The 14316-nt window shown below is 32.5% G+C and overlaps 1 protein-coding gene across 1 annotated transcript; it reads left to right on the top strand.

The window, feature by feature from the left end:
* The first annotated feature begins 2913 nt into the window (after nt 1–2913).
* On the top strand, nt 2914–3764 carry LOC120084666 (poly(A) ribonuclease pop2-like). Its single transcript, XM_039040475.1, has 2 exons — nt 2914–3111; nt 3375–3764. Exons 1-2 carry the CDS (start codon nt 2914–2916, stop codon nt 3762–3764), a joined length of 588 nt encoding a protein of 195 aa, XP_038896403.1.
* Nucleotides 3765–14316: the final 10552 nt, after the last annotated feature.

The following is a 14316-nucleotide window of genomic DNA, read 5'->3' on the forward strand; positions in this document are numbered from 1 at the left end:
AAAAATGAGAAGAAAACGGAAAAGAGAAGAAAAAAGAAAAAAGAAAAAAATGAAATTATGTTTTTTTTTTAAAAAAGAAAAAAAGGAAGAAATTTTTTTTTTTTTTAAAAAGGAAGAAAATGTTAAAAGAAAAGAGGAAAATGAGAGAAATGAAAGATTAGAAGTAGAGGAGGTGATGAATATAATGGGGGGAGGGGGGGTTTGGGATTCTATTTATAGAGGTTTCCTAGGTTCCATAAGAGATTAGAAAATCCAAATCAAATTAGATTTCCTTATTTGATTCTATCCTAATTTCAAATTAAAATAAAAAAAATTAAATTAAACAAATTCCCTATTTAATTTGACTTTGTTAGATTTTGTTCTCAAATTTATCTTCAACTAAGATTTGGACATATTCTAAATTTTATTCAAAAATCAAATTTAAATTGTGTATAAAATTACAAATTAAAATTTGACCATATTCCAAATTTTATTCAAAATTAAATTGTTCAACATTGAAATTAAATTGTAAATAAAATCCCAAATTAAAATTTGGGTATATTCCAAATTTTATACCAAATATAAATCAACAAAATGTTATCCTCAAGCCAAATTATTAAGGATAAAATCTCAAATTAAAATTTGAGCATCTTCCAAATTTTATATCAAATTCATCTAAATGCTATTTCCAAATCAAGTTAGGGGAAAGATATAAAATTCATCCCAAATTAAAATTTGGCCATATTCCAAATTTTTATTCCAAAAGGCAATGTTAAGTTTTTATCTTCAATCAAAATAAATTGTGGATAAGAAAAAAAAATCTCAATTGATCTTTTATTAAAATTTAGGCTTATCCCAAATTTTGTCTTAAATCTAAATCAAATTAAATTGAGACAAAGCTAATTTTTTTTTGTAAATTTGGCTATATCTCAAACTTGATCCCAAATTCAAGTTAAACTTATGTACTAAATTTATAGTTTGACTGACACATCAATTGAGGTCAAATTCAAGAACAGATATATTTGGCTTTCGATTCAACTTTATATTTTTCGAGATTCATCCACTCATATATGTGCATAAATCTCGAAATTGGACATTCAGAAATTTTGGACCAATCACAAGTTGCCACGTCATTAAGTTGACATATGTCCCGAATTGAAGTTGAAGACAAATTTCGATGATGGTTTTATCATGACCGTTGAATCAGATGAAATTAATTTAGTCCAATTTGATATTATTATTTGGGTCAAAGTCCAACTAAGCCCAAAAATAGGTTGAATTTGACCCAAATATCAAATGGGACTAAATCCAATTAATTGGGTCCAAAATCCATGCCCATGGACCAACCAAGCCCAAGTCTATGAAGCTCATCAGAGAGCCCTATAAATAAATGCACTCTTCTCATTTCAGGGGTCAGAATTTTCTACCTTCAGAGAGCCTAGAGAGAATGCTTCAACAAACAGAAGAAGACAGAAGACCCTTGAAGACACAAAGACTCTTCCAAGACTTCTACTTTAAGAACGTTCGGTGTTTTTCTTCTTCAAGTCAAGCACATTCACCCAACTGAGAGAGAATCAGAGAATCAAGTATTAGAGATCGACACATTCACCCAAATCAACTTCAACATCAACACCAACTCAAGTTCAACTCCACGAAACACGTTTCTCCGAAAATCTTGTGTGAACAGTCCCTATAGTTTTAATTCAGTTAATTTAGTCCCTCAATTTTAAAAAGTAGATTCAACCTATAGGGATCAATCACACAATTTTAAAAATGTATTTTTCTCTCATTAAAATGTGTAGATTTCATCATTTTTAAAAGTTAAGATTTAAATATTATAACAACATGAGTTTTCAATTTAATATATATATATATTTTCAGTGAGGTTTTATTAATAAAGAGTGGTTTTCTAATATTATTATTCTTTACCATTTTATTGCACCGTTTGACGCTATTTTTTCTATTTATTTAGAGAAAAATGACAAAGAATTTTTTTTGTTATTTTTATAGAATTTTGGGAAAATAATAATTGTATTTAAGTATTATTTAATATATTGTTAAATTAATTAGAAAGGTAGGAGCTCATTCTTCTTCCTTTTAGAATTTGCTAAAATATATTATGGGATTCGTGGAACTTTTTTTTTTAATTTAATTCAGTTTTAACATTTTTTTTAAAAAAAATTATTATCAACCAAACAAAACTTCAAAATTTTCTATATTAAATGGATCATTTCTAATACAATTTTCATTTAAATAAAACATTATAAAAACTCTTACTCTAGCTAAAACCAATAATATTCAAGGGGTAAAAGATATAATTAAAAAAAAAAACATTTTTAGTCCCTAAATTTTTAAAAATATGTGCAATTGGTCCCTATAGTTTTAATTTAGCCAATTTAGTCCCTCAATTTTAAAAAATATGTTCAACCTATAGGGATCAACCACACATATTCTTAAAAACTCAAGACTAAAAAAGTATTTTTCTCTAATTAAAATGTGGAGATTTCATCGTTTTAAAAGTTAAAAGATTTAAATATTATAAAAACATGAGTCTTCAATTTAATATATATATATATAATTTCAGTGAGATTTTATTAATAAAGAGTGGTTTTCTAATATTATTATTCTTTACCATTTTATTGCATCTTTCGACACTATTTTTACTATTTATTTAGAGATAATTAACGAACAATTTTTTTTTTTGTTATTTTGATAGAATTTTGAAAAAATAATAATTTTATTTAAGTATTATTTAATATATTGTTAAATTAATTAGAAAGGTAGGGACTCATTCCTCTTCCTTTTAGAATTTGCTATCCCAAATTTTCACCTTTAAATATTTCGGAAAACTCACCCATATCTCATAGCTGGTTTCCAAAGTGAAAGCAATTAATCATTATTCTTCCATCGCCATCGTAATAAAACCTTGGAATCATGGACTTGATTCGACAAGTTTGGTCTCATAATCTTTATCAAGAATTAGCCATTCTTAATGTCTATCTTTCTAGATTTTCAGTAATTGTCATTGACACCGAATTTCCTGACTTTATCCGATCCACTCCGAGAGGTGCTCCTGAGGAACATCTCTACCAAGATTTGAAATTCAACTTAAACCTTTTGAAAATTCTTCAAGTGGGCTTACTCTAGCCGACAAGAATGGAAATGTTGGCATGACATGGGAGTTCACTTTTTCTGATTTTGACGAATAAATAGATCTCTCCAATCCTACATCGATCCAATTCTTAAATAACAAAGGGTTGGATTTCAAGAAACAAAGAGAAGAAGGAATCCGACCAGCCGACTTTTGACTCGCATTTCTACCAATTATTTTTAGCAATCAAATCGTCAAATGGGTCATATTTCATGGCATTTACGACATTGCTTATTTGTTTAAGCTAATGGTGATCAAATCCATGATGGAGTCTGTAGTGGAGTTTGCCATCATAGCTCAACGTTTCCTTGGTACAGTCAGTGATCTAAAGTACATGATTCGCAATTGCGAATACTTACTGAATGGTGAACTTGGACTCAAAAAACTTACTAAGTTACTCAATATTGTGAATGACATTCCTACCCATCAACTTGCTGGTTTTGATAGTTTATTGATAGCTTTTGCGTATGCGAAGATGAAGAAGATGTATGAGTTTTCGTCGGAAAATCTCGATGGGTTCTTGTATGGTTTATATTATAGAATTCGGGGACATAAGATCCATTGGTTCAATCCATATTACCTACATTGGGCATGCTTTGCTCATAGTTTGTTTTGTGGTTATGTCATTGTTTAGGATTGGGATGTTTCATTGATGGAACATATTTGTAAAATGGTTAGATAAGGGTAAATGATGTAGTTAGGTGTGTTAACGTAAAGTTGGGATGTTTGGGTGTATCTATGATAATTTGAGTGACTGTATTCCTCTGAAATACTATTGGTATATTGCAATATATTTCTATCTTTGATAAGTGTTCTTTCTATTATCTATTTTTTTGTGTTCTTGAGTATTCCAGACTAGTTTTTTTAGCGTTCTTCTATTTTCTTGTGTTCTTTATTAGTTAATATCCTAACAAATTAGTATAAAGAGTTATAAGCAATATAATGAATGAATGTGTTCAAGACACTACTTATGATAGTCTTCCAATTAGCAACATATTATAAATTTTATATTTATAAAGTTCAATATATTGTTTCTATTGAAAACTTTGAAAATAGTAACATGATATGATTTTAATTTAGCTATACCCTTTAATCTTTTAATCCCATCCATTTATTTCTCTACTTTTTGTTTCATCCCGACCAAAGAGAGGGTCAAGATAATTGTGTTAAAGAGGACTCTTTCTTTTTTTTTAATAAAGGATGATCTTAATAGTATAAATTAAAGTGTAACTATTGTTTTGATATAGTTTCAATTTGGTATATATCTATTATTTTAAAACTTTTAATTGAATCTTTATGGTTTTATAGTTTTCAATTGAGACATATTTGTTTGGTTAAACTTCATTAGTTGTACCTAATTTCTATAAATATTTTTGTTCTCCGCCACTACTTTGAACCTGTTTATTATTGTTCAAGTGTATCCAATCTATTTTCATTCCATAAGTTAAATTATTGATAAACATCAAAGAATTTGATGATTTTTTAAAAAATAAAATAGGATAAAATACATTTCTCCATTAGATTTGGGATGAATGTCTATATGGTCCCTAAAATTTCAAAATAGACACTTTAGTCCCCCACGTTCTGAAAATATCTAATGGCTCCTAAGTTAAAGTTGAACACAAAATTAGGTGATTGTAAACAAGGTGGCAAATTTGATTTCCTTCTCTGGTTATTCTTTTTCTTTCTTTTTTGTTATCTTCTGTACTTATATCTCTTTCTTCTCTCCCCCCTCCCATCTCCATTCTTCTGTTCCTCTTCTTTCCATGAAAAGCATTCCCTATGCTTCCATTGGGCATATACTCATAAATCAGAAGAACAGTTTTATAGTTTTGAATAGAAACCCAATAATATGCATATGTTGATGTTTAATAACCCTCTCCAAAATCTATATCTCAACATTGAATCCATTGTCCTGAGATAGCTCTCGAAAAATTGTCAAGTTAATTTTCAGAGCAAAACCATCATCCAAATTCATTTGATCATCGATTTCACATCATTTCTAAAAACTCTACAATCAGAACAAAAATAAAACACCTAATCTATCAATTTCACCAAGGATTCAAAAACAAAGAATGGAAAAAGAAGTTAACATTTCACATCAATTTTTTCCTCAAAACCTTATAATAAGAATGAGTATCAAACACCTAATCAATTAACTCCACCACTAATTAAAGAAGAGAGAGAAAAGATGATTTCCTCTAATGAGTGTGTTGAAACTGAAAATCGCACCAACGATAAATTTGTATTTCTTAAGTGAGAGTAGTCCAATATCCTAAAAAATGAACAAAATTAAATACCGTGTGGTGTTGAGTCAAGTCCACTCCGACACTCAAGTTAGAATCAGGTTTGAAAATGACTTAATTAGAAGAAAAATAAGTTTATGGCTCAACTGGTAGAAAAATAAGTCTGAGTTTTTTAGCATACTCCTTTTTTATGGCAACCTTTAAAGGCCAACTCCTAGTAACTCGACCTTTCAACTTTCAAATCATTACCAGACTTTAATTCACATCTGAACCATCATTGCTTGAGCCTTATACATCTCAACCTTCAAAATGCTCGAATTTTGGGTAGATCTCTGACGCTCAATTAACTAACTACTATTTGCAATATAATTATATCTCTTTAATACAATAATTGCTTAATAAATAATTTAATTACATAAAACGAAAATGGATATCTTATTAGTCCCCAAATTACAGGAAATGACAGATACGATAGCTAATGAAAAATGATATAAAATGGGTTAAATAACGTTTTTGTGTAGGTCCTAACAACCCATATTATTAAAAGTCTAAGACTTTTTTAGCGTTTTTGTATAGCTATTACGAATAATATAATATAGTATGAAGATATAATTTATATGTATTCCCATGAGAACATTTGATAGCATTTTTGCTTGAAGCTATTATATCTTTATATGGTTAAAATATTGTGCTATCGTTTGTTTATAATAGCGTTTTTGTAGTGCTATTATATACTATCAATAGCCTTAATCTTATGCTATAATTAACTTATTTACTCTTTTGTCATTGCTATGATTATTGTTCATTTTTTGTTATATGAATTTTGTTATAGCCTTTATTCATTGCTATAAAAAGAGTTAGTTTTTTCTATCAATAGAATTTTTAATAATGTAATTTTTTTAGTAACTAAATTTATTTTTTGTGCTACAAGTGAACTCATTTATTATTTAAATATCCGATATATTGATTCATCTTAAAAAAAAAAAAATTGCTTTTTATTTTAAGTAACCAAACCTACCCACAAAGTGCTTCACATATATAACATATTAAATACAATGTTACTTCATCCTCTAATTTAAATTTTGTAATCCATGTACATTATAAAATAAAAGTGTTCAATAATTTTCAAGAATAAGAAGTTATGCAACATTCCATGATAAAGTGTTGAACTTAGCTTTATTTCTCTCAAGAGAAGTTAGTTTACAAAATACAAAAGAAATACTACAATTGAGTCTCAACACTTTTATCTTTATAAAAGAGTGTACATACCAAGAAACCTCAAAAGATATCTCCAACCATAAATCTGAAAACATAGTTTCGATGGGTGAAATCTGCAACTCTCAAAGCCTTCGAGCAAAAACAACAAAAAAAACAAGCCAACATAAAATATGTGCAATACCAATTAATAATAATAAAAAAAAAAAAAAAAGCCAAAATTTAAGTTGAATGTCATGTATAGCAAAGCCATTACAATAACATATTCATCTATGACCCTAGGAATAATTGAGTAGGCTGAGTAGAAAACGATTGTCACACTTCCTGTTGCAGAAGCATCTAGTTCCAAGTTTATAAATTTAAATAAAATATGAATACAATAAAAACTATGCAGTGAATAAGGAGTCAATAGACATAACAAAAAGAATGCTAATCAAGGAAAATAGCCATTGAAAATCCAGCAACCTATCTTTAATCTCTTCAGATGATCATAAGGAAATCTTAATATTGAAGTTTCAATATTTGACTGGTTAGTTTTTAGATGATAAAATTTGACTGGTTTGTTGATCATTTCACCAAATACATTTAGTTATACCCCATGAAACAAAAATGAGAATTGTTTGTTATTTTTTCCAAGTTTAAATCTATTGTGAAACTTTTTTTGCAACACTCAATTATCTCTTTTTGTTTGCTAATCAAGGAAACACTCAATTGTTTGTTATTTTTTCCAAGTTTAAATCTTCCCAACTACGTGCTCAAATTGTCCACCTTCTATTAATTAGGGTGGTCATTCAAATTTCAAAATCTGAACCATTTCTAAAAACCAAACCGAACCAAAACGAAAATTCAGTGAAACCGAAAAATGTGGTTCGATCCGGTTTGAAGAAATTTTGAAACTGAATTAATTCGGTTCAGTTCAGTTTCAATTTCGAAAACCGAATTTAAAACCGAACCAAATCATTTTTAACTAATATATATATATATATATATATATATTATTTATTTATTTATTTATATATTTATATATTTAAAAAAAATAGTAAAATCGAATTTAAAACCGAATGTTTTTAATTTAAAGAACAAAACCGAATTTAAAACTAAAATGTTTTTTAATTAAAAAAATATAACATAGATTTTTTTAAAATGTCAAAATCGAATTTGAAATCGAATCGAACCGTATTTCAGTTTGGTTTGAACCAATAAATCGGTTCAGATCGATTTCACATATTAGAAAATTCGGTTCGGTTCGGTTTGACCACCAAACCGAATCGTTTCCACCCCTACTATTATTGACCCCAACCCCATATTTTGCATGAAAATTCTCCATCTCTGTCCAATGGAGCTCCTTAATTTCATCACCTTTCGTAGATAACGCATCTGATCTCAAGGTGCTTGGCTAAACATCAACACCATCTCCAAATTAACTTCATTGTAGAAGTTCTTTGCATGAAGAACCCTCACCTCCATCAAGCAACCAGCCATCTACTATCCAACTGAACATTAATCCGATGAATATAATGCTCTCATCTGAAATGGCACTTGGAAATTAGTTCCCCCATCTTCTGCTCAAAATCTCATTGGATGTAAATGAGTCTTTCATATCAAATGAAAACTCGATGACTCTATTGATTGTTACAAAACCCGCTTAATGGCTAAAGGATTTCATCAAAGACCTAGACTAGATTATCATGATACATTTAGTCCAGTTGTTAAGCACACTACTGTTCGAATAATATTTTGTTTGACATTGCACACAATAATTGGCCACTTCAATGGCTTGACGTTAACAATGCCTTTCATCATGGGATGCTTACAGAGGATGTTGATGAAGTTCATCCTTCCTACGTGTGCAAACTTAAGAAGGCATTATATGATCTTACGTAGGCACCTCGTGCATGGTATAATGAGCTTTAAAGCTATCTATAATCACTTGGCTTCTCTAATTCTCATGTGAATTCCTCTTTGTTTATTTATTCTTGTGGTTACGTTACCACACTATTGCTTGGTATGTCGATGATATTATTGTCATTAGAAATTCTTCAGTTATTATCAATTTTGTGCAACAAGTTGGTTATCAATTCTCTATTAAAGATCTTGGCCCATTCATATTTTCTTGGTCTTGATGTCACTATTACTACAAATAGGTTTTTTCTTACTCAACACAAGTATACTCATGATCTCCTCAATCACACTAAGATGATCGATGCCAGTGATGTTCAAACACCATTATCAACGTCTTACCTTATGCTACTGAGTATCGTCAAGTTGTTGGTAGCTTACAATATTTTTCTATCACTCGACCGGATATCTCTAATGTTGTTAACAAACTATCTCAATTTATGTACAATCCAATACACTACAGGAATTCTGGCTTCTCCCAGCGCCATATATCGTCGAGAGAGTGTGGAAAATTCGTCGTAAGAGGATCTCCCGATGCATAAAAGGTCGTCGGGAGTTTGGTCGGGAGAGGATCTCCCGGCGAACTTTTGAACGGCGTCAGAGTTAATGGGAACTCCGAACGCCTATGTGGCATTAGAAGTTAGGGGAGAACTCCCGACGCTTAGTATACGGCATCGAGAGTTCCACGGGCTATACCACGTCTGGAGTTCCCCCTAACTCCCGACGCCTTAAAACGGCATCCGGAGTTCCCCCTAACTTCTGACGCCACATAGACGTCTGGAGTTCCCCCTAACTCCCGACGCCGCGTCGGGGGACCTATATGGATAACTACTCATTGGAATGTTGTTAAACGTGTCCTTTGATACTTGAAAAGCACAATAACTTATGATATTTTCTTGGACAAAAAGTCACTACCAACTCTTCATCCCTTTCGAAATGCTGATTGGGCAGGTAATAAGGATGATCGGACATCTACCAGTGCATATATTGTCTTCCTTGGGAAAAATCCAATCTTGGAGTTTGAAAAAGCAAAAAATGATTGCAAGATCACCTACAGAAGCTGAATATCAATCTGTTACTTTCATTACTACTGAGTTATGTTGGATTCAATCCTTACTTAGTGAACTTGGCATTGTTTCATGCCAACCTCCAGTTATTTATTATGACAATGTTGGAACTACATATTTATGTACAAATCCAGTATTCCACTCATGAATGAAACACACTGAGCTTGATTTTCATTTTTTTTCGTGACAAAGAACAAAATGGTCAACTCCATGTGGCACATATTTTCTCCAAAAATCAGCTGGCAGATGCTCTCACCAAGCCTCTATTTCGCTATTAATTTCATCTTCTAAAATCCAAGATTTGTGTAACTGATGGATCCACCATCTTGCAGAGCCATATTAGGAAAATAAATTGTAATCAATCATCATAATTGTTTATTATTATGTTTTGTATTTATCATGTAAAATTCCTCTAATGTAGCATATTTACAATCTTGCCTTAATAGGCAATTGACCTTATATCCATATACAGCCATTGATTAATGAAATAATGAAATAATAATCTTATTTGCTTGTCTTCTTTATGTTAAATCTTACCAGTGATGACTCCAGCTTTATTCCTTTTGAAATAGATACTCTCAAATATACATATGATGAAGTGGAGTAACAACCCACTTAATAATAACTAATTATAGTTGTAACATATAATAAATTGAATTTATTGAAAAATAAGGGTAGAAGAGAAAAGAACACCAGAGTTACGTGAAAAACCCTAGATCAGGGGAGAAAAAACCACGATAAGAGTTTTTTTATTTAATTCTGATACGCAGTACACAATATAGGGACAGGTATAAATAACCAAAGGGATGAAACCCTACACTGTAGACACCACGTAAAAAGACTAAAATGCCTTTAGAGCTAAACAACACTTCTACTTGTAGGGAGGACATGATCATTTGTATGAGGAATAGGCTCTGGAAATAGATCTAAAGGAACAGAGTAGGTAGATGTGTTAGCCTCTTCACTTGTGGTCTCTCCCTGAAGAGGATTAACGAGAAAAAAAAGTTTCTCCTCTTAAAAGGTGACATCCATGGTTACAAAATACTTTCGAGAGGAAGGATGAAAACACTTGTATCCCTGTTGATGGAGAGGATAACCAACAAACACACATTTTTGGACCCGAGGAGCAAATTTGTTCTAGTGAGGATCGTGATTATGAATAAAAACAATACAGCCAAACACCCGAAGAGGAAAATCTAGGAAAAGACAAATGGATGAAAAAGACTCTTTAAAACATTCTAAAGGGGTTTGGAATTTGAGCAAACGAGAGGGCATCCAATTGATGAGATGAGCTACAGTAAGTACAGCATCTCCCCACAGATACGATAGTAGGGAAGCAAGTATCATGAGAGATCCAACTACTTCAATAAGGTGGCGATTTTTTGCTCAGCTACCCCATTTTACTGAGGTTATATACACAGGAATTCTGGTGGATGATACCTTTAGATGTTAGAAACTCACGGAGAGACTGATTAATAAACTCACGTCCATTGTCACTCCAAAGAATGGCAATTTTGGTATTGAATTGAGTTTCGACGATAGTATAGAATTGTTGAAATACCGCCGTCACTTCAGATTTGTTTGTAAGAAGAAACACCCATGTAAGATGGGTGTGATCATCTATGAAGGTCACAAACCACCGTTTTCCCGACACAGTTGTGACATTTGACGGACCCTAAACGTCACTATGTATCAAATGGAAAGGTCGAGAAGGTTTATAGAGTTGTGAAGTAAAGGCGACTCTAGTTGCTTTGCACGAATACAAACATTACAAGATAAAGAAGACAAATTCACATTACGAAATAAGTGGGGAAACAGATATTTCATATAATGAAAGTTTGGATGTCCAAGCCGAAAGTGTCATAATAAAAAATCAGTTTCATAAATAATAAGAGAAGACAATAAACTAGTCCTATACAAACTTCTAGAGGAAATATCATCTGAGGGGAAATAGAGCCCCCTATTGTGCCGCACAGTGTCAATAGTCTTCCCCGAGCTCAGGTCCTGAAATAAAACATCATCTGGTGAGAAAACTGTTGGGATTGATGTCCTAATTCTCCCGGAGTCTCGTAGTTTATAATTATACACATTGTTATGAACAAAACAAGTGTTATTTCATTCTAGCATTTACTCATATCCAATAAAAAAAAAGCTCCATAGTTATTGTATGTAAACTGAAGAATGTATATGAGATATATAAGTGGATCATACCTTAAGTGATAACCTAAATAGGTCTGTAGTATAAGGATTAAGATGGGATACTTGATCCTAGTGACACTACGGATACGACCCGTTTTGTAAAGATTTGCAAGTGTTGTAAACCACTACAGATGGTAGATCCTAACCATTCATGTGGAGACATGCCAACGGGGATATCCTACACAAAGAGTTTGTATAAGACCAGACCACGAGATGAATAGTCTCTATATATAATGCCGTTGATACTAGAGACTTACATCTCGCCTAAACGACCATAGGTGACATGACCTCAATCCTGAGTGTTTTGGGAATTCCTGCTTTTAAGGGCGGTCCTTTGATTATTATGGGTGAGAGTGGCCAGATTGCCAACTCAACATGCCTATTTTTTTGGGGACTTGTCTTATCTAGATGTTGGGAACTCAGTTACACAAGATGGAATTCACTCCTACCTCAAAGCAAGGGTAAGTAGATAGATTGCTCCCTTAAAGGCTGATTCTGAGGCTTGAACATAGTGGCCACAACTTCTCTTTGGAAGAGAGGTCTCGGTCATAATAGGACTATGACTTATGTTCATTAGAGGGATCGGTGGTACTTAAGGAGTTAGATGTAACTACAGGGGCATAATGGTTATTGGCCGAGTTGTACTTATGAGTGATCTGTGAAGGGTTATCACACTGTTTATTGGTTAAGATGGACACATAATATATCTGTAGTAAGGAGAGTTCAACTGTCAGTCTTTAGTGGAGTGTCTGGCAGTTAACGAATGGTGAATCTCGTGACTAAAGAGTTTAGTCAGTTATTCACGTACCATTGGAGCTTCGAGCTACAGGTCCATAAGGTCCCCTTGGTAGTTCAATGAATTCAAGTTAAGGATCAGTTCTTGGTGTTGATTTGAAATGTTAAAATTGACAAGAGATAATTCGATTATATAGGATACGATCGCCATGATGTATGAGTACATCAAGTGGAGGGTTAATATAAATGATATTTACATTAAAGACCATAGAATAGAAAAAGAGCTATGGTTTATATGTTTCATGAGATGAAATATTAAAACCATAGGTTGTAAATATCGTATAGTAAGTTGGTTATCATATATATTTATAATAATATTGGTAACCGAGAGACAAAAGAAAAAATGTTTTCCTAAATTTAGAAGTTGTTGTTATTGAGATTTCCATTCTCGGAAAGTTCTCACGGAAAAGGTTATCAAGTAAATACAATTTACTAAACGACAACTTGGAGAGACTAGATGACCGTGGAGTGTTTCTATACAATAGATACTCAGCTAGCTGATGAGTTAAACGATTGTGCAGCTTTAGCTAAACGATGGCATAGTGTTTGTTAAACGATTGGGCATCGTCTATATGATAGACATTTTCATCTCCCACTTGCTCAATCGTTTACACGATTTTTCTCCTCCAGTCTCGTCCTCTAACCAAGTCCACACAAAGCCCACACTTCTGAATTTTCACACCGAGAATACCAAGGTAGCCATTGTGGTGGTGTCATACTCAACTTGACACTGTCGAGGTTATTCAGAGGTCGTTCATTGAGTTTTCAATGTTCGTGTGGTGGTTGTTGTGTTCGTGATCTTAGAGATCGCGGTGTTTGAGTTTGCTGTGATCGTGTAGTGTAGCGGTCGTGGTGTACGAGCGTTCATGTGTTGTTGGCTTGCTATGATCGAGCGTTCGTGATCAAGGGTGTTGAAGATGAGTCTTCAAAGGTATGTGAATTCTTCCCTTGATCGTTTAGTAAAGCATGCTGTAATTTCAATTTATGCATAACCTATTGTTTTCGTTTGTATACTGTAATTGTGAATGTTCATATACGATTGAAATTTGGAACGATTCTTTCGTTGCTCATGGAAATCCTCATATCTAATTTCCTTCAATTGGTATCAGAGCTAGGTTGTTATGATATTCCAAATTTCACTTTTGTTTTGAACTTCTTTTACAGTCATGGTGGGTTTTTCTACATCACATATAATTGTTAAATGCATTTATGGATGGCGTTGATGAATGTTTTCGGGTTTAATTGCCTCTGTTTAAAGCTTTCTTTAAATTACAAAGTGTTAATTTGTAAGGGTCTCTGTGTTTTTTGGCGTAATTAACATGCTATCGAGTTTTTAATTCAAAGTGTTTGAGTTAGTCAAGTCGTTCGTGATGAAGTTTCGAACATGGAGATGCGGTTCTCAGTAAAGAAGAAAACCAAGAGTTGTTCGAGTTGTGTAGCCTCAGGTAAACGATCGTGTAAATTTTTCTATGCGATCATGTAGTGTTTACTAAACGATCATTTAGCACGGGGTAAATCGTTTACTCTATTGCGTAGCTTTGGTTGCCTGATTGCGGAGACGCTGGAGGTAGACGATCGTAGTTTGAGCATTTGATGCTCATCGTTTAGAAGAAGGCGTGCACTAAACGATCATGTAGTTAGCATGCTCATCGCATAGTTACTGACTACACGATCACGCGGTATACGATATGAAAGTGCTCACTTAGCGATCGTTTAGATGATCATGCATCATCGCATCGTTGTCGTTTAGACGATCGTATAAGGC

This window comes from Benincasa hispida, chromosome 9 (assembly GCF_009727055.1).
Source record: "Benincasa hispida cultivar B227 chromosome 9, ASM972705v1, whole genome shotgun sequence".
Taxonomy (NCBI): Eukaryota; Viridiplantae; Streptophyta; class Magnoliopsida; order Cucurbitales; family Cucurbitaceae; genus Benincasa; species Benincasa hispida.

Excerpts from the sequence above, each read along its gene's own strand:
- LOC120084666 (XM_039040475.1), top strand. The coding sequence starts at position 2,914 with ATGGACTTGATTCGACAAGTTTGGTCTCATAATCTTTATCAAGAATTA. Across the intron at positions 3,112-3,374 it reads ACCTTTTGAAAATTCTTCAA|CTAATGGTGATCAAATCCAT; the intron begins GTGGGCTTACTC and ends TATTTGTTTAAG.